Here is a 21,334-nt window from a genome sequence, read left to right as displayed (position 1 = left end):
CAATAGGCAATTAATGTGGACCAAAATTCAGGGCAGAAACTGTGCTGGATATCAATATCTAGGAATCATCTAGGTAGAGATAATAGTTAAACTCAAGGAAGCTGATGAGGTAACCAAGAAAGTATAAAGGAAGAAAAGAAGAGGGTCAAGTGCAAAATTTTGGGGAAGACCCACAATTAGGAGGTATGAGTGAATGATGAGTCAACAAAGCAAACTGAGGAGTAGTCATACAGGTAGGAGGACAACCAGGAGAAAGTAGTATCACAAAAACCAAAGAAAGTATCCAGGAAAGGAGGGCGATTGGTAGTGTCAAATTCAACAGAAAGGTTGTGAAGATTGATGACTGAGAAGACCATCAGATCTGGCAATTAAGAGATCATTAGTATCATTAGAGAGTAGTTTCAGTTGAGTGATGAGCTTTTAAGTCAGATGGCAAAAAGTTGAGAGGAAGCCATGAGTATAGGCATCTTTCTCAAGAAGTTTGGGGAGAAAAGATATAGGATAATAGCTTGAGGGGATAGTAGCATCTAATGAAGTGGTTTGGTTTTGTTGTTGTTGTTGTGGTGGTGGTGGTGGTGGTGGTGGGTTTTTTTAAGTATAGGAGAGACTTGGGCATGTTTGAAGAGAAAGAACCAGTAAATGGGAAGAGGTTGAATATTCAAGAGAGAGAAAGGCGATGATTAAGGATACGATTTGCTGAAGAAAATGGGAAGAGATAAGATCAAGTACACATGTAGAGGAGTTGACTTTGGAAAGGAAAAGGTCTACCTCTTGGTCAGAGACTGGGGAACAGAAGAAGAGTGTGGGAAATTATGACTTGGGGCTTTGAGATGAAGAGAATGGAAGCTTAGGTCAAATGTCCTCAATTGTCTCAGTAAAGTAAGAGCCAGAGGGGTGGGAGAAGGAGACATGTAGGAAGTTTAAGGGGGACAGAGGTTTGGAATCGGTTCTTTGGGGAGTGATATAGGGAACCAATGAAAGAGGAATACAAAGATAGCCTTGCTGCAATGAAGGCCAGGTTGATGTTGGACAATGTGAGTGTATAGTGAGTCTGGTCAGCATGGTTGCAGGACTTCCCCCAACTGCACTACTCTCAGGAGTAGGAGCAAAGGAGGCCTATGGTGGGAGAAATACAGAGCTAAGTCTTGATCTGATATATGTAGTGACAAGAAAAGGGAACAAGGAATCCAAGAGTAGAATTGAAATTCACTGGGTCTCTTTCCTCCTTTAAAACATGAAGGAAATTGTAATACATGACCTTGAAAGTCCCTTCCAGCTCTGACTTGAGCCCAGGTTCATAAAGCCAATTAATATCAAATCCAGGGTGATAACATGGGTCTCCTTACACCTAGTTCAGTGTATTTTCCATCACCCACACTACCTCCATGGGTTATATTGGGACAGTTGAACTTGGAACAACTGATTGGACTCTGAATACTCTCTGCATATCCATGAGTAGGGGTGGGTGCCCCCTCAAGAATCACGCTAGTTTGAGGATTCATTCCCACAGATTTTTGGGCAACAGCATCAAAGGAAAGCAAATTGGACCAGCAGTTAAGAGAATAAGACAAATGCCACTGAGACTTTGACAGATGGTGGAAGCTGCCATGCTAAGAAGAGAATCTGAGCCATCCCAGGAACATGGAATTACCTTGAGCTGGCATCATAGCCAAGAACAACGTGGCTCTTCCCTTGTAAGCAAATAGGTCCCAACACACTCTTTGCAACTAGAGAAATAACCAAACCACTGAGCTTGTACCTCTTTACTGCGTGATTAAATCTCTAATGCTTATGACTCCCAGGTTTCTCCTGAAATCAAGCAGTTCTCACTCACCCTTGCAGGGTGGACTGCTTGGCATGGAAGGGAGGAGGCAGGCATTGGAACCAGAAATCTAATCTCTCTAGAAGTCAGGGTTTTGCCTGGCCCTGTGGCACCAGGAAGCAAACCTTAGAATAAGGGCTCACTTCAGGAGCCTGGGTGCTATTGACAGACTTCTTTATCTCTCCCCGTTCCATTTTGCCATCATGAAGTGGTCTTATAAATGAGGCACCTTAAGTGACTCCTGAAAGCCTCAGGAGCAGGGTGAATGGAAAGAGAGAGCTCTTAATCCTCAGACCAATAGAACAAGCAAAAGATGCTGGAATGGTAATAAGGCAGTTTCTCTATCTCACTTGCTCCCCCCTCAAACCAGCTACACTCTAGCCCCACAAACAGGTTGTATAACAAGGGAAGAATATTCTAGGGGTCAGAGCAGAGTTTGGCTATGTGAACTGCCATGATGAAGGCTGCAGGCAAAGCAAGGTTTGACCAAAAGTTAACATTAGACCTTCTAATCCTTATGAGATCTTTTCCCTCCCATGGCCTTGGGGACGATTCTGTGACCTGGGAAAAATAGCCTGGGTAACTAGGATCCCAGGATCTTAAACTTTGGACTGGAAAAGATCTCACAAGTCATCAATCCCCTCATTTTACAGATGAGGAAACTGAGGCCCAGAAAGGTTAGTTGATTTACCCCATGTCACATGGGTAACATGCAGAGTCCAACCAGTTGTTCCAAGTTAGACTATCCCAATATAATCCAGGGAGGTGATGTGGGTGATGGAAAACACACTGAGCTAGGTGTAAGGAGACCCATGTTATAACCCTGGATTTGATATTAATTGGCTTTATAAACTTGGGCTCAAGTTCAAGCTGGAAGAGACTTTCAAGGTCATGTATTACAACCTCCTTCATAACAGAGTTGGGATTTAAATTTAGGGTGCCATGACTCCAGGTTCAGCAGTCTTCCCTCTGTGGTATGCTAAGTGAATTAAAACCAGCTTTCCCAGGCTGGGTGTACTCTACATTCAGCCAGTGATTTACTGTGTGTCCTTAAGGATGCCAATTTCCTGTGTCTTGGTTTACCTATTTGTAAAATGGGAAAGTTTGGGAATGGGGTCAGAAAGGGGGAAAGAATAATCCCTAAAATCTAAATGCATGCTTCTAGTGTGAAGAAAAAGGCTGCCTTAAACAGATGGGCTAATAGCCTCTCAAGCTCCAAATTCCCTGAACAGAAGACATAGATGTTCATCGTGAGCAGGAAGCCGGGGAAGCAGGAGGGGCAGCTTAGTTCATCCCAGCCCCCATTGCCCAAGTTGATAGTTATCAAATCAGAGCACAAATAGAATTGTCCTGCAATGTAAGCAGAGGGCCGTGAAGGATTGAATTAATGTCCTGATGTCTCTAGCCAGATGGAAGGAGCCTGGAAAATCAGGCAGGGGTACAGAAAGTATGCCTGAATGAAGAAGGCTCTGACCCCGCGGGAAGAGCTACCTGGGACTCATTGGGCTCCTCATAACAGGGATGTCAGCCCAGATGAGAGCAATCTCTAGGGGAGAGAGTGAGAGGGAAGGGAAGGTGAAGACCCATGCAATGGATCGAGGGCATTTACAGTATCAGCAAGATACAATCTGACAGCAGAGACTGTTAAGCACAGACTCTGAGTGAGCAGATAGAGGTATGTTAAGGCGAGAGAGGAACCAGCTGGGACAGAGGTCGTGAAAGAGCGCAGCAATAAAACTAGTTTAGTCCTGAGTGGATGGTTAAGCATTTGTGCTGTAGCTTAGGACAGTCACCAGCACTTTTCACACTTTTCCAAGAGGCAAAGATCAGCCAACAGAGGCTTCTCTGTTGCCTGATTTCCTAGAACTGTTGCTTCTATTCATCAGGGGTGTTGATGCAGTTTATTCACTAGTAACAGCCAACAAGGTGTAGAGATAGAAAGAAAAATGGACTTGTCATCAGATAGACCTGGGTTCAAGTCTCAGTTCTGAAATGTACTGGCTGTGTGACCTTAAGCAAGTCACTTAGCTTCTCTGTGACAGTTTCTTCCTCTTCAAAATGGGTATGGTAATACTTTCCACTTACAACCTCACAGAGTTGTTGTGAGACTCAATTGTCATAATGTATATAAAATACTTTGTGACCAGGAAGCCATTTATAAATTTGAATAGTTATATGCGAAGTCATGACAATAATAACTATAACGACTACATACTTTAAAGGCTGAAAAGTCATTTATATACATTATCTCACTTGGCCACAAAGTAATAACTGGTTCACCACACCACAGCCCCTAGTCAGCACCTGATACATAGTAAGTTCTCAATCAGTGTTTGTTGACTGACCAATCTCATTTTGCTATGCAATGTCAATGCATCAGTCAATAAAAACAGCCTTAGAACGGTCCTGTGAATGATAAAATACCTTTCAAAATATTCAGCTGAATATTAGACCTCTTTCAATGGTTCTCAGTCCCCATGAGCGGATCCCTTGGTGACTTCCAGCACAGTCAGGCTCTTACAGATCAGAGTAGCTCAAAAGGAGATTCCGTAATGAGATGATACCAGGATTAGGTTACGTCAGGTACTAACTCAGCTCTGAATCTCTTCTAGCCCCCACAAATGCGTGCCTCCTTCCTTGGAGAAAGGAAACAGGAAAGACTCTCGGTATCAAAAGGGCACATGATTTTAGACCTCAAAGGAACCTAAAATACTATCTAGCTCAATTGACAGATGAGAAAACCAAGGCCCTGGGAGGCTTGATTGGAGAGGTAGTGGTTGTGAGAATAGGGGCTTAAAACTATCCAGGAACACACAGGAGCCAACGAACCAACCAAGTTAAAGAGTCTGTTCTCTCTAGTAGAAGAGGAGGAAGAAAAGGAAGATAGGCAGAAGAGAAGTGAATCAAGCCTTTTATGTACTTTTTTACATAAGTTTTATTAATGTCTTTTGCTTGTATGTTGTCACAGTCATTTCTGGTTATATCCCTGTCCATGATTTCATTGATGTTGGTACTATCTTTACTGATGTAGCTCTCAGCCTCTTGCTGCCTTCTCATCCCTTGGCCATAGCCTAATGCAAACAATTATGGGCAAACAAGATAAACTGGAGATAATAAATTTTTATTGGTTGGGGAGGTGAATTAATTTAATTTAGTTTTTTAAAAAAGAGAGAAGAAAAGACACCTTCAAGCACATGTATGACCAGAAAAAGCTGAGTGGCCAAGGGGTGAAAATGAGTGGTACATTGGTACTCCCAAGATATTAAAAGAACAAGAAAAATGATTCTGGAGTTTGGGGGAGATTTTCTGTGGAGTATTTGAGTAAAGATATATAGACAAGGATTATACAAAATGAGAAGGCTTGAAGAAATTGAGATCTACATCAATAAAAGGAAACCCACACCAATGAAATCTTCATAGAAGTATCTAAGTATCATACCTTCTAAGCCATTGTGTGATATTCAAAATAAGTGTAAAAGTGCCTGCCCTCAAGGAGCTTATAATCTAATTGGGGAAAAGGGACATATACACATGAGACAGGTAAAATAAAACCCAGAAAGAGATAGGAAAAAATCCATCTAAAATAATTTAAAATCGAATTTAGCCTACCAAGACACACTTTGTACTTATATGACTACAACTATGAAGCACTTGCAACAGAAATAAAGACAAATAATTGGAGAGATATATTCATTATTCATAGTATGGCTATACCAATATAATGAAAATGATAGTAGTACCTGAATTAAATTACAGATTTAGTGCCATACCAATCAAAGAACCCTGGAATTATTTTATATAATGCAATACTTGTTTTAATCCTGCAAAGGCTTTTTAATTTTGTATAATCAAAATTGTATATTTTCTCTTTTAAGATCACCTCTATTGCTTATTTGATTAAGAATTTGCCCCCGAGTCACCATTTGCAAGGTACCACCTTCCATTTTCCTAGAATTCTTTTTTGATGCGGCCTTTTATATTTAGGCTGAGTATCCATTTGGAACTTATTGTGCTAATAATAACAAAACTCATCTGGAAGAACAGAGGTCAAGATTTCAAGAGAAATAGAGGAAAGAAAAGTAGGAATAAAGGGGAAACTACCATTACCAGATCTCAAACTATATTATAAAACAGTTCTCTTCAAAAACTAGTTGTGCCTGGATAAAAAATAATAGAAAAGTTGACCAATGGAACAGAGTAAGCAAGCAAAACTGAGAAACAGCCGAGCATAGCAACCTAGCATTCGGTAAACTGAAGGACACAAACTACTACAATAAAGACTGCCTGTTTGATGATAACTGGAAAGCAGTTTGGCAGAAATTAGGTTTAGACCAACATCTCACATCACATGCCATAATAATTTCCAAATGGATTCTCAACCTAAAAGTAAAAGGCCATATCAAAAAGCAATTCAAGAATAATGGAAGGTGGTACTTTGTACAGCTGTGACTAGGGGACAAATTCTTAACCAAAATAGGGATAAAGGTCATCTTAAAAGATAAAATAGATTATTTTGATTATGTATAATTTTTTTAATTTTCAAGAGAAAAAGATGCATCTATAATAAGAAGAAATGCTGACTCAGGAAGGTTTTTTACAATTTAACAGAGATTTAGCAGAATCTCTGCTAAAATCTGATATCCGAACTATGTAAATAATTGCTACAAATATATAAAAAGGAACCACTACCCAAAAGATAATTGATCAGATACTATGAATAGGCAGGTTTAAAAAAAAGAAATATAAACCATCAACAACCATATAAGAGAATATTCAAAATTCTGAAAAAAGAATGCTCAAAATTGGGGATATACAAACTAAAATAACTCTAAGGTTTTAACTCATACCCATCAGATTGGCAAAAATGACAAAGATTTGGAGATAATTTAGTAAATGCTGGAGAGGCTGTGGAAAGATAAGTATGTTGTTGGTGGAACTATGAGTCAATTCTAGAAAACAATATGGCATTAGACTAGAAAACTCCAGATACTCTTTGACTTAGCAGTCAAAGGGGGGAGGTTCTTATGTACACAATAATAGTTGTAGCAGCCCTTTCTTTAATGTAGCAAAAAACTGATAGTCACTCCTCAGCCTGCTGCTTGACTCATTACTATTCAATCAATCAAGAAGCATATATTCACTCTTTTTATCCTGAATTCTAAGGTAATCCAGGGATATATCTGGATATTTCCTTTATTAACCAAAAAGCAACCTTCCTGAAAGCAACGTGGTCTCATTGGTTCATAGGATCACAGATTTACTGGGTCGTAGTTGAAGAGTCATAAGGGACCTCAGAGGCCATCTAATCAGATCCCCTAAATTTACAAGCAAGGAAACAAAGGTCTGGGCAGGTTAAATAACTTGCCAAAGGTCACAAAGGTAGCAAGCATCAGAGAAAGAATTCAAACCCAGGTCCTCTGACTCCAGAACTAGTGTTCTCTCTACTAGAGACACAAATTGTGACATGCAAGTGGAATGGAATATTATTCTTATATCATATTGGATCAATACTGAAACATAAGAAATGAAGAATTCACAGACACTTGAGAAGACTTATATGAACCAATATAGAAAAAGGTAAGCAGAACCAGGACAACAGTTTAATGATGACCACAGTAATGTCTGGAAAACAATATTGAAAGACATCAGAACTCTGTTCAATTCAGTGACCAGTCAAGTCCAGAAGCCTAGGGGTAAAGCATGTCTTTTCTTAGAAGAGGAGTGGAGCAACGTAGCTGTGGGTGAGGCATATGGTATCAGATGTGACCAACATGTTGGTCTGTTTCACATCCCTGTATTTCTCTTTTGTGGATAGCTAGGTGATGCAGCCTCAGACAGTCGCTATGTGACCCTGGGCAAGTCACTTAACCCTCTTTGCCTCAGTTTCCTCACCTGTAAAATGAGCTAGAGAAGGAAATGGCAAATCACTCCAGTATCTTTGCCAAGAAAACCCCAAATGGGGTCACAAAGAGTTGAATATAACTGAACAACAACTTCTCTTTTACAAGGGAAGGTCTTGTTGGGTGGGGTAGGGGAGGTGAAAGGAGTCACTTGGAAATCACAGTGATATAAGAAAGAAAAAAATCAGCAGCAAAACATTGCTTCAAACATAACGGAAAAGAGAGTTTACCCCGAGCAAATGCATACAGGCAACTTAAAGGATTTTTCTCTCCCAAAGATAATTGCATTTGCCCCTTTCTTCCTCAGGCATGAACCAGTCAATAGTCAGTCAATAAACATTTATTAAACTAGACCAAGTGAGGTGTATGGGGTGTTCAAAGACTGGCGCCTCTGGCGTGAGGACCGCCCAGGCCTTTTCGGGGCTGCTTATCCACCTCTGGTGTCTACCTGGCATTCAACTCTCAACTGAGGCTCCAAGAAGAGCAGCACCTATACCAGGTAAAACCCTCTCGGCAGACAGGCCAAACCAGGCTGAAGGTAACCAACAGGCCTCAAACCCCTCTGTGACTTAAGGGGATGTCTACCCCAAGCATGTGAAGACTTCCCCCAGCATAATGGGTGAATATAGGATTGCAGAGGGAATAAAGGAAAGGGATTCCAAGATGTAGAAAGGAAATCTGGTATAGCAGAGGAAGGATTAGGATTTCAAGGCCCCAAATATGCTGGCCATAATAAAGGAAGGGAGTTACAGAGGGAGAAGCAGCAGGCTCCAGACCCCTCTCCCTCTCTTCCAATCTGCTCCTGAGACCTGAGGGTTCCTTTAGTGATCTTTAGCTCTCTGCATGATCAGCCCCTTGCCCAGTGTGTCCAAGGCTGTAGGCTGAACCAGACTCACAAAAACAAACTGCCAGCAGGGAAACCTCTTCCAGCTAGGAGCCAGTTGACTTGCAAACTGTCTCCAATCTGCTGCTAACATTCACCTTCAGCTGTAACACCCAGCACTGTGATCCTAACAAATCTGACATAGAGTCAGGACCAGGGAGGATGCAAAGGGAGCTTGGACTGGGGCCCCAGAGCAGCGGAAACTGCCCCCTCTTCCCCTATCACCCACCTCCAGGCTCAGGATGTCATTCAGAAGGCAGTCTGAGCAACTTCCCAGGTCAGTGCTAGGGCCATGAGGCAGAAATCTAGCCCACTGCTGCTCCTCCTGAGAACACGCAGAAAAGTACAAGTTTCCACACAGATCTGGGCAGATGCCCACTGGCTTCCCAGGTCTCCTCCCCTTTCCCCCAGCTGCCCCATCCTCCATGGTGATCATGCTACCAAGCCTCTTGAGGTCACAAGAGCCACACCTTAATAATCATTGGCCTTTGAAAGCCAGGAAGCACAACGAATGGATCACTGGTTCTAGAGGCCAAAGATCTGGGTTCAAATGCCACCTCTTCTATTTACTACCTGTAATAATTTTGAGCAATCATCTCTCCTCTCCAGACCTCAGTTTCCTCATCTGTAAAGATGAAAATGTCGGCTAAAGAGCCCCTGAGTTCCCTTCTATGTTTAGAGTTTCTATATGATTCTATATGAAATCTGGTATAGCTGAATCAAAGGATCTGAGCTTATATCCTGGTTGCACTGCACACAGCCTGTAATAGTAACTTACTCTCATAGATTTAGACCTGAAAGGAACCTTAGAGGCTAGCTAGTCCAACATGACCTTAGCCAAGTCACTTAAGGCCAAGATCTGAAATAGAGATGTCACAACAGCTTGTTTCTATATAGAATTCTGGGTAAGAGGTAGAGGGAACTTCCTGTACCTTACACCATCCCACCCCTCCCCAATGGCCTCTGTGATTGACTGACACTGGCCTCCTGGCTACCCCTCCCCCATGACACTCCGTCTCTCGGCTCTGGGCATTTTCTCTGGCTGTCCCCCATTTCTGGAAGATTCTTGCTCTTTGTGCACACCCTCCTGGCCTCCTTCAAGTTCCAGCTAAAATCTCATCTTCTGTAGGAAGCCTTTCCCAATCCCCTTTAATTCCCTCCACTTATTACTTCAAATTTGTCCTATCTATACCTTGTTTGTGCATCGCTGATTCATACAAAGCATACATAACACCCCACCCCCATTATTAGATTGTAAGGTCCTTGAGAACAGATACTGTCTTTTGAATATCCCCAGTGATTAGTATAAAGCTTGGAGTATAGTAGGTGCTTAGTAAATGTTTATTGACTGACTGACTGATTAGCCCATGAAATGTGCTCAAATGAAGTCCTATCCAGAGGTAGGGGAATGGTGCAAGGGTTCTTTCGATATTCCCTATGACTAAAACTGTGATATTGCTTTTGGAAGGGATACAGAACATATCAGATAACAGAATAAAGATCCAAAGAGATCCAGACTGACTAGAGCATTGGGCTGAACCTAATAAGAGAAAATTCAGCAGAGATAAAGGGATGGCTAGGTAGCACAGTGGACAGAGTGCCTGGCCGGAGTCAGGAAGACTCTTCTTCCTGGATCAAATCTATCCTCAGACACGTACTAGCTGTGTGACCCTGGACAAGTCATTTTAACTCTGTCGCAGTTTCCTCATCTGTAAAATGAGCTGGGGAAGGAAACGGCAAACCACTCCAGTATCTTTGTCAAGAAAACTCCAAATGGGGGTCACAAAAAGTCAGACATGACTGAAACAACTGAATAGCACCAACAGGAAAAGAAAAACAAAACTGAAACACTCCCTGCCCTCATAGACCTTATCGTCTATTGAAGGAAACATGAACCCACATAAATATATACAAAATAAACACAAGGTAATTTAGGCGATAGGTGGAAACACTACCAGCCTCCTAGGGAGCAGGAAAGCCCCCCAACAGATGCTAAAACTAATGCTGAGCTTTCAAGGAAACTAGGAATTTTACGAAGTAAGAAAATGCATGATAAGCACGGGGATAGTCTGTGCAGAGGCATAAAGATGGAAGACAATGTTGTGGTTAAGGATGAGCAGGAAGGCCAGATTTTCTAGATTGTGGAGTATACAAAGGGGAGTAATGTATGATATCACTGCAGATATATGTGGGAACTGGTTGCAAAAGGCTTTAAATGCCAAACAGAGGATTTTATATTTGGTCCTGGTTGTGAAGGGAAACTTCTCTCTTGAGAAGGACGATATCCATGTGGAGCATGGGTTGGAGTGGGGAAAGACAAAAGGGAGGGAGATCCATTAGAAGGCTATTGTAACAGTCCAAGCCAGAAGTGATGAGGACCTAACCTAGGGTGGCAGCTAGGTGAGAAGAGAAAAGGGGCTGGATACAAGGGGAGGAAACAGGAAAAAAAATGTAGCAGCATGCCTCACTCATTCCCATGCATGGAAGGAAAAGGATGGCATAATGCCCTAAGCATAAACACCCATTGGCCAACCCATGCCAAGTGAGGGCATCACTCTGTGGTGGAGGAAGGGAGGAGGACACCAAGCTGTCTGTGTCCGGCATGATAGCGGAGAATCCTTTGCAAAGAGTCAGGGGCTCCCTTTGCATTGACTATGGCATCTTAATTTAAATGATTTCTTTTCGTAAGCAACAACAGAAGCAAATCCTGCATTCCTCACTTCACATCAGCCTGTGTCAAGGGTATTGCTAACTTAGGAATCATAAGATGCTAGAGCTGGGGGGAACCTTAGAGATCACCTAGTCTAAAAAAACTCCCCACGTTTTACGAATGGAGAAATTGAGATTTTTGGAAGCTACACGGTCAATTAGGTGATGCAATGGATAGAGTATTAGACTTGGGGGTAGAAAGATCTAAGTTCAGATCCTGCCTCGGACACGAGTTGGGCAAGACAATCTCTTAGCCTCGGTTTCCCTATCTGTAAAATGGGAAGGATAATCATATCTACCTCCCAGGAGTATTGTGAGGCTCAAATGAGATAACATATATGAGGTGTTTTGCAAACCTTCAAGGGATCTTTGTACGCGAGATTTTGCTATTGCCCTTATTATTGCTATTATTATTATTATTATTATTATTATTATTATTATTATTATTATTATATGACTTGCCCAAGGTCTCACAGCCAGTAAATGGCAGAGCTGGATTCTGACCCAAGTCTTCTGATTGCCAAACTGTGCTTTTTATTACTCCACACTGCCCATTACATCCCCCAGGTCCACCTTTCTAGCTTTGTCGTCTATATGCAAGTTGTATTGAATATATGGGCCCCTTTGGCCACCCAATGGTTAATTTGGTTTTTCGGGGTTGACAACAAACACACCACCAAAACAGGCAACTATTTTTATCCCCAGATTAATCACAAAAGGCTAACGCTTCCACCTTCCCTGTGATTAAAAATTAGGAGACCAAATTCTATAGTGGTACAGGATAATAACCAATCCAGCTAGTGTGATGTATGAATAATGCATCTCTCAGCCGGCTGTTCCACTGTCCCTCTCCCCCTCTGCTGCCTCCCTCTCGCTGTCTCTTCTGCCCAAGTTTGAATGGAGAGGTAATGAGTTGCTCTCCTTCCGGTAAAGTTACAGCTGCGGAGAACGACTGTTGATTTCTATTCATTTTGACGGCCCCGTGCATCCTCCCCCAGCCCTTCCTCCTTCTGCCGCATAGGCACACGCACACATACACCCCCACAGCCACCAGCCTCCATCCACACCCCTCATTCCCACCCTCACCCCCATCTGGTGTGTAATGAGCCGAGGGCCAATCACTAATGCATGCCTACATGAATAACCAGGATGATAACCACTTATTTGGGAAGATGTAATCAGGACCCATTCTGAGTGTGTCTGTGTGTTTGTGTGTGTGTGTGTGCGCTTGTATACACATGAGCCTAATCTCTCCTTATCTCCATGTCTCTGTTACCTCTAATTCAATAGACTGAAGCATAAGCAAAAAAGATATTGGGAAATGTTTCAAGAGAATTAGATACCTGTAGGTGTTCTTTGATGACCTTGGATATGAGGACACAAGTCAAAGTAGCATGAAGGGGCCTCAGTGAGACTGTGGAGCTGGAGTATGGCTCAGAAAGGCTCAGACGGGAGGCCTGACCATTTGGGGCACTCCTGGTCCTTATGGGAAGCAGCAGAGACGAGGGGGTGGGGGAAGAGGAATGGAAACACGACCATACACAGACCACAGGGTGTCCAGAGCCCTGCATCTTATTCTTCCTCCTAAAATACTACTTATTTTTCTCAGCTATCCAATGTAGACTGAGATCACTGAGGCCTTACTAACTCTCCTCTATCTTGGAGCCTCAGTTGGGAGGTAAGAGCAGTGGGCAGGTAGGTGAATGAGGAGAATGGATTAGGATAAGAGCCCTATCTTTGTCTTTGTGAAAGGGTCATGGCTGGTCACTCTTCCCCTGTGGATCCGTCCTCTCCTCTGGAGAGAAGTGGGAAGAGGCCTTCTCTGCATCTTTGGGATGAAATTCCCATTATTGAGAGTGAATCATTAGCCGTTCTGCACTACCCCATTTATCAGAACCCATAATCATCCTCTTTCCCCACCCTGAACCATCTTGTGATCATGGGGCTCTGACCAACCCTGACCAGCCCAGAGAAGGCGAGCCAAGAACTAATGAGTGTTTAGCAAGCCCCCAAATGAAAGATCGTGAGTAGTGTTGGACCAGTGGGTTGTCATTACTGCTGAGCCCCCAGGGACCCTGGCCCCCCACCCAGAGAGGCCATCTGCACCGAGCTGTGGGACCACCCAGCAAGACTTTGGCTGAAAAGAACTGGGAGGGGTTGGATGATCTCAAAAAGGCCAGAACATCTTCCTTCAGCCAAGATAGTAGGCATTAGGGGAGAGAAAAGGGAAGGAAATGGGATAGGGAGAACAGGAACAAATGATTTCATATCAGAAACACTGAGGGTATTCACATTCTCATCCATAATGTAAGGAGGAGACCATTTAGAATTTAGGTATAGTGTCAGGCAGTTTAGCCAGAGAGAATCCCGGCTGGAGGCAGAAGGATAGAAGGAAAGAACCCCGGCGGGGAGGGACTTGTTTAAAGATAATAATTAGAGCTGTGTGGGCCCTCAGAGGGCACCTAGTCCAACCCCTGCACTTTTCAGATGAGGAAACTAAAGCCCAGAAAATTAAAGAGATTTGCCCAAGGTCACACAGTTAGGAAATGGAAGAGTTGGGATTTGAAGTTCATTCCCCTGACTTCAGATCCAATGGGCTTTATGCCCAGCTGGCTCTGGGACAGAGCAGAGGTATTGATGGGAGGAGATGTTAGGGGAAATGGCTTAGGGGATCCTGGAGCTATCACATGACAGGTCTTGGGCCCAAAGAGAAGTTCACACCTTGAAGGGGACTCTGGGAGGGAGGGAAGGGAGGAAGGAAGGAAGGAAGGAAGGAAGGAAGGAAGGAAGGAAGGAAGGAAAAAGCATTTATTAAGTGCCCAGTATGTGCCTGGAACTGTGCTAAACTCTTTACAAATATTGTCTCATCTAATCCTCACAACCACCATGTGAAATAGGTGCTACTATTATACCCAAGTTACAGTGTAGGAAAGTGAGGAAGACAAAAGTTAAGTGATTTGCTCAGGGTCACACAGCTGGTGAGTGTCTGAGGGCAGATTTGAACTCAGGTCTTCCTGACTCTGGGCCCAGCGCTCTATCCATTGCATCACCAGTTGCCTCCTCTGTTTCTCTAGGTGAAGAAACCTCCTCACACCAGGGAGCTGGACCTTTACTAAGCTACTGGGTCTAGCCCAAGCCCAACAGTCTGTGGAGGGAAGAGCTATAAACTCCATCCCCATAGTAACCCATGGTAACCAGGAGAGAGAGCCCCCTTTATGTCAGGCCAATGCCTCTGTTTTAGTCATTCTATACTCCAGGGATCACAGGCTGCTGCTCAGACCAAGCCTACTTCCAAGGCCTCCAGAATAGACTACAGTCCTTTACTCCAGGGAAGAAGCAGGGGAATGAGAGCATGAGGGAGGTGAGGAGACGGAATTATGGGAGAATTTGTGCCATTTGTAATTTTTCCAGTTAAGCAAAGGAAAGGAAGAAAGAGTACAAATAGCCTGAGGCCTGGATACTCTGCCTAATATCATACTATATTGAAAGGGAACTGGTCTAGAAGTAAGGAAACTTGGGTTCTAGTCTTTAACAATGCATACTAGTATCATCTATGACCTTGGGCAAGCCCCTAATCTTGCTGGGCATCTGCTTCCTCATCTCTAAAATATCTCTAAAATCAATCAATCAGCAAGGATTTATTAAGCATCTTCTAGATGCCAGGCATTTTATACAGATATAAAGAATGAAACCATCCCTATTCTCAATGGACATGAACATATAAAAACCTTGATCATTTAAAATAAGTCCAATTTTTATTTTTCAATTCAATTATTATAAAGCTTTACTTAGCTACTCTGAAAAAGTTGACCGGCCAGAGAGAATACTCTTTGGCCAATCACATACACACACACACACACACACACACACACACACACACACACACACACACCCAAGTCAATTAACAAGTGTTTATTAAGCATCTGCTAGACATTATGCTAGGTATTGGGGGTATACCTGCTAGAATAGCCCAACCGAGTCAGGTTGGAGAAATCCAACCGCTACTAAACTTCCTACACAGAAAGAAATAATGAGGTTCAAGGAAAATGTCACTTCTTGGCCTTTGACCTGATGCGTCTATTATGCTTCTCTTCCACAGTGCCTCCTGATGATCCAGTCATCCTGGGAGGACCAGTGATCAGCCTTCGTGCGGGAGACCCCCTCAACCTCACCTGCCATGCTGACAATGCCAAGCCAGCTGCCTCTATTATCTGGATGAGGAAAGGAGAGGTCATGAATGGGGCCACCTACTCCAAGGTGAGATACTGAATTGGGAAAGGTTTGGGGAGGGTAGCAGACTTGGACTTTTCTCTCAGTCCACAAGATCACAGAATGCTAAAGTTGAGAAGGACTTTAGAAATGATAATACAATCATAGAGCTAAATCTGGATAGGAACTCAGAGATCATCTATTCCAAACCCCTCATTTTATAAGTTAAGAAACTGAGGCCCATAGAAGGGAGAGGACCTGCTGGTGGTCACAGAGATAGATGTTTCAAACCCAGGCACTCTTCCCACTATACAACACAGAAATCCCTTCCACATCATGACTTTCTCCATCACAATTTCAATGTGTCACAGGTCAGCATAAGAAATTAAATGGGAATTTGGGAGGAGTTTTGCAGAAGCCACAGATGACCCTCAAAGGTCAGCAGATGACACAGAAAAAGTTTAGAAATTTTGAAATGCATAAAATATATGCATAGTATTATATAACATAGCCTATGACTAAATACACAACCCAAATTTTACAATAAGATACTGTAAACACTCCATAAAAGAAAAAGAAAAAAAAATCAAACTTCTTCTCTGGTATGAAGGGAGGGCCAAAAACTTTTATTTGTATTTTCCAGGTTGTGGGGACACCCCGCCCCTAATCCCTGAGATGTGGAAAGTATAACTGTATTGATCCTCTCAGCCCAACATGCTCTTCATCAGTGATGGATTGTAGGTCTTATTGGCTGCCCCTATTCCTATTCTAAGAGGCTGAACCCTCAAATTCAAAGGAACTCATACTTTTTAAGAGAGATGGCTCCAGGATCGCCCCAGATTCAGAATTGCCATGCCAAGTCAACAGCAGGAACCCAGCCTCCAGGGCCCCTTCACCCCTCCACCCACCAGAGCACGAGTGATAAACACCTTCCCTCTAGCATAGTCCCAAGCCCTGGGGCTCTGAAAGCCAGATTATTAGGAGATAAATCCTCCAACTTGTCTTTCTGGTAGGGAGCCACCCAGCTGTATCATTAAACATGAAAATATGACAATGAGAATATTCCAATCAGATGAGGGCAGAGGGTAGGGAAGCAGACATTCTTCCCAGACTTGTCAAGTCCTGTTCCCTTCCTGAGCCCTAAGTAGCAGCTGGGCTTTATAGCCTCAGAAAAGAAAAGATAGAATTTAACGGGACCCAGCAGAGGGCAGAAAGGGCTAAGGACAGCTGCCAAAAACTCTGATGACCTCCTGTCCCTCATTCCAAAGCCTGAAATTGGGATGTCAAGTTCAACTCTGCAAATATTTACTGATCACCTCCTCTCTGCCAAACACACATGGGGAGCACCAAACAAGAGAAAACACAGAGCCGTACAATGGAATCCTTGACCAAATTCAAACTCCTGTTTTCTGGGACCTCACAGTTTTGGGAGGGAGACAAGACCGTAGAGAATCAGGTCCTAGATGGTTTGGTGCAGCCTCTAAGTTTCCGTCAGGTCACTTGTCCTCTTTTTTTCCCTCCCTCTTTTCAAGATTTACAATCCAGAATTGCTACTTGCGCTTGCTCCTCTCTGCTAAAGCACCCAGCAATTACTCTTACCAAAATGTCACATCTGTTTTCTGTAATTGACGAAGAGTAGGCTCTGGAGCAGCCAAAAGTGGGGAAAGGAAAGGAGCTCCTCTGAGAAGGGGGATGAGCCCACGAGGAGGTCTCCGCAAAGGGCTGTGATAATGATAATTAATAATAATAGTAAATGTGGATGATGATACCTCCCTCAAGTTGTTCAAGCACTTCGTATTTCTCAAGGCACATTTGATCCTCAAAATGATGGGTAAAGGAACGGATGCTGTTAGTCTAGGCAGCTAGGAAGCATAATTGACAAAGGTCTGGACCAGAAGTCAGAAACACTTGGGTTTCTAATCCTACCTTGATCACCTACAAGCTGTACGGCTGTAGGCAAGTCATCTAACTTCTTTCAGCCTCGGTTTCCTCATTTGTAAAACAGGCATAATAAAAGCGTCTACATTATAAGATAATACATCATAAAGGGCTTTGTAAATCTTTAGGGGCTATATAAATGGTAGCTAGTATTATGTTGTATTTTCCAGATGAGGACACTGTGGCCAAGAGAGGTTAAATTACTTACCCACAGTCGTACAGCTAGTTAGTATGAGAGTCAGGACTAAAACTCGGGTCTCCAAACCCTAAATAGACTATTCTCTCTACTATTACTGGAGACCTAGGAATGTGGGAGGATTATATCTCACAGCGGTTAATTTTGTCGTCAATATCATCATCTTTGTCATCATCTTAAAGGACCTTTCCTTCAGAAATGACATCTAAGTTGACTTCTGAACACTAAAGAGAGCCAGTCAGTCAATAAGCATTTATTAGGCACTTACTATGTGCCAGGCACTGTGCTAAGCACTGGGGATGGTAAAAAAAAAAAAAAAGACAAAAACAGTCCTTGGGTCCAGGTCTGCTATGCTAGGCTATCTCTTAAAAACAGAAATTCCTGGATGATTGTCCCTTATGCTCCTCCCCCTCACAAGTGGGCTGAAGTCAGCTCCAACGCAAGCCTACTGTTAAATTTTCAGCATAAGCATTTACGCCTCGGAAATTGGCAAACACTAAGAATCAGGGCTTGATTTATTATCTTGTAGATTGTCTAGACTTAAGAAAGTGATGAGGAAAATGTGAATAATGCAGATTAAACTCAGTGTGTCATGCATATACTTTTTTCCCAGAAAATCAGTTGTTAAACACTTACCAGCACACCCCTAAGCTCCTCTTTTCCGTGGTTAAGGCTACTACCAGATGACTAGGCAAAGGATTTGTTGTTGTCCTTCAGTAGTTTTCAGTGGTATCCACCTCTTCATGACCCCATTTGGGATTTTCTTGGCAGAGATACTGGAGTGCTTTGCCATATCCTTCTCCAGCTCATTTTACAGATGAGAAAACTGAGGAAAACAGAGTTAAATGACTTGCCCAGGGTCACACAGCTAGTAAGTGTCTCAGGCCAGATTTGAACCCAGGAAGATGAGTCTTTCTGACTCTAATGGGGTCACAAAGAGTCAGACACAACTAAAGTAACTAAACAAAATAATAAAGTACCTACACCATATCCAGCTCCCCACTAGATGTTATGGAGTAGTCCAAGAAATATGACACGTCACCTGTCCTCTATTCTGCCCTCCACACAGCTACCAGAGTGCTACTGCTAAAGCACAGATCTGACTATGTCACTTGCTCTCCTGCTCAAGAAGTTCCAATGGTTCCCTCTTGCCTCTAGGATCAGATATCAATTCCTCTGGTACTGCAAGTCCTTCACAATCTGTCTCAAACTTATCTTTCCAGACTGATTTCATATTTCTCCTCTTTATTACGTCTATGCCCCAGCCAAACTGGCCTATATTTTCCCCATACCTGACATTTCCTATCTCTATGCGTTTGCCTAGGCTGTCCCCCACCCCCATCACTTTCCAGTATTCTCCTTCCTCATCTCTCCATCTACAAATCTTCACCTCCTTTCAATGCTCAACTGAAGTGCTACCTCCTAAAAGAAGCCTTTCCAGAAGATTTTCCCAGTTGCTCACTGTCTCCCCCACCCTGATATTGCTTCGTATAAATTTTGTATTAAATCATCAGTGTACAAATTGTTTCTTCCCAATAGAATGTGATCTCCTTGAGGCCAGGGGCCGTTTCATTTTTATCTTTGTATACCCCACGCTTTACACAGTGCCTGGCACATAGTACTTCATACTCCAGGCATCTGTTAAATTGAATTGAATTGAGCCGACAAGGAGACACAAAAAGTTAACTGGCGATACGAGTCATTAGGAGAGAGGTCACAAGATGATTTGTGATGAGGTGACATGTAGCTGAGAGATGAAATAGAAGTTCAGGGAAGGGAAGAACTACCAGGGGCTGGAGACTCCGTGTTTCTCTTTCCTGGTCCAAGTCTTGTATTTTTCTGGCCTCACAATCCTACAGAATCGTTGGGTTTTCCTTCTTGTGTCTCTGAAGTGGGTGCTTACATACAAACACATCAAAGATAACTCTCCAAGGTGTTGGCTTTGCTTTCTTTCTCCCTTTCCTCCAGACAGACAGCATATCAGGCTGTCTGAGAATGAGCCTGCCCTTCCATTCCATGTGTTTTCATCTGGGCTTCTGGGCCTTGAAGTTGGCAGTGGCATTATCATCCGAAATGCCAACAAATAAATAGATAAGAGAGTGGGAGGAGAGGTGACAGAAGAGGGTTTGATCTCCTTAGAAGAAGGAGGAGGAAGGGATGTTTACTGAGCAGAGATGCCAAGGAAAGAGAAGACAGAAGACGAGTTCCAGAGCACCCTTGGTTTGGTTTCTGACCTGGCCATGATCCAAGGTCTGGATTTGATCACACCCTCAAGGCCAGACCCAGAGAAACCAGCTTTATCCCCACACCCCAAGCACAGCTCAAGCCTCTCTCAACAAATGGAGCTTCAGCTGTCAGTGCTCATAAATGTAGGCTTTTCCAATTATATACCATCCGAGGCTTAGGGCCAGAAAGGAGCCCTGAGCTTATGTAATGCAATCTCCAGTTCCATTTTATAGATGAAGAAACTAAGACATAAGGAAGTGAAATGTTTTGCCTAACATCAGACAGCTAGTAAGTGGCAGAGGCCAGCTAGGTAGTCTAGTGCATAGAGGATTGGGCTGGGAAGCAGGAAGACTCATCTGAGTTCACATCCAGCCTCAGACACTTCCTAGATGTGTGACCCTGGGCAAGTCACTTCACCCTGTTTGCCTCAGTTTCCTCATCTGTCAAATGAACTAGAGAAGGAAATGGCAAACCACTCTAGTATCTTGGCCAAGAAAACCCCAAATTGGATCACAAAGAGTCAGACACAAATGAACAACAACACACGGTAAGTAGCAGAGCTGGGACTGAAGCCCAGGTTCCTGACTCCAGTGCCCCTGTCCATTATACTTCAGCTGAGAAGACAAAACTAACACAAATGAAATTATTAGCAAGACAATCAAATAAGGACCATAGCTGACACCTGCGTGTTGCTTTAAGGTTGACCAAATGCTTTGTACACATTTGATACAAGAAACAGATGGAAGGGTGGTGATGTCTGCTGGATAAAGAGCTAGCCTTGGAGCCAGGAAAACTTGCCTCTGACACATACTGGCTGTGTGACATTGAACGAGTCAGTCACCCTCTTCAAGCCCCGGGCAGAGAAGGTGTTGGCTGGTAGACAGAGTTTCCTCATTGGGAGTGTGCTATACAAGCAAAATCGCAGGTCTGGTCTTAGATATAGACAATGCTAGAAGAGTTTGGAGCAGCGAGAAATTGATGTGGATTGTAGTCAACAGAACCCTTATAGAGAGGATTAGTCCACAGGCTACAGGACAAATACACCTGGTAAAGCCACCCTCTGGAATAGTCCACAGAGGTTGGTCACCTCAGACCCAAGTCTCCAGCCTCACCAGCCCTAGAAGTCCCCACAGTTGGCCTGGCAGGCACAAGATGCTGCTCAAATAAATCCACCCCCCTCCTCCCCATACCAATACCTTTGCCCACAGGGCTCTCAGGGCCGGTGCTAATTAGGAGCTATGGAGGGTGGTCCTCTCCCTGCCAGCACTGACGCCTATGAAATTAATTAGGGTTCAGATCATTACAATGTAATCATTAGGAACTAATTCCAATCACCACAGCCCTCTCAGCTGTGCACTCCCCTTCTGCTCCCGTGCCCCCCAGCCCGAGCCTCCTTTGTATCTCAGCTGTGGACTAGAAGAAGCAAACTCCCCAAAGATCACCACACTGGG

The 21,334-nt window shown here is 43.4% G+C and overlaps 1 protein-coding gene across 1 annotated transcript in view; it reads left to right on the top strand.

Annotated features, from left to right (window-relative positions):
• Positions 1-21,334, top strand: part of KIRREL3 (kirre like nephrin family adhesion molecule 3) — a 198,764-nt gene that overhangs the window by 125,062 nt on the left and 52,368 nt on the right. The window contains exon 4 of the mRNA XM_036744276.1: positions 15,414-15,571. Within this exon, the coding sequence (XP_036600171.1) occupies positions 15,414-15,571 (158 nt within the window). The remainder of the gene's footprint in view (positions 1-15,413; positions 15,572-21,334) is intronic.

Source organism: Trichosurus vulpecula, chromosome 2, assembly GCF_011100635.1.
Source record: "Trichosurus vulpecula isolate mTriVul1 chromosome 2, mTriVul1.pri, whole genome shotgun sequence".
Classification (NCBI taxonomy): Eukaryota; Metazoa; Chordata; class Mammalia; order Diprotodontia; family Phalangeridae; genus Trichosurus; species Trichosurus vulpecula.
This window is presented reverse-complemented; position numbering and strand designations above follow the sequence as displayed.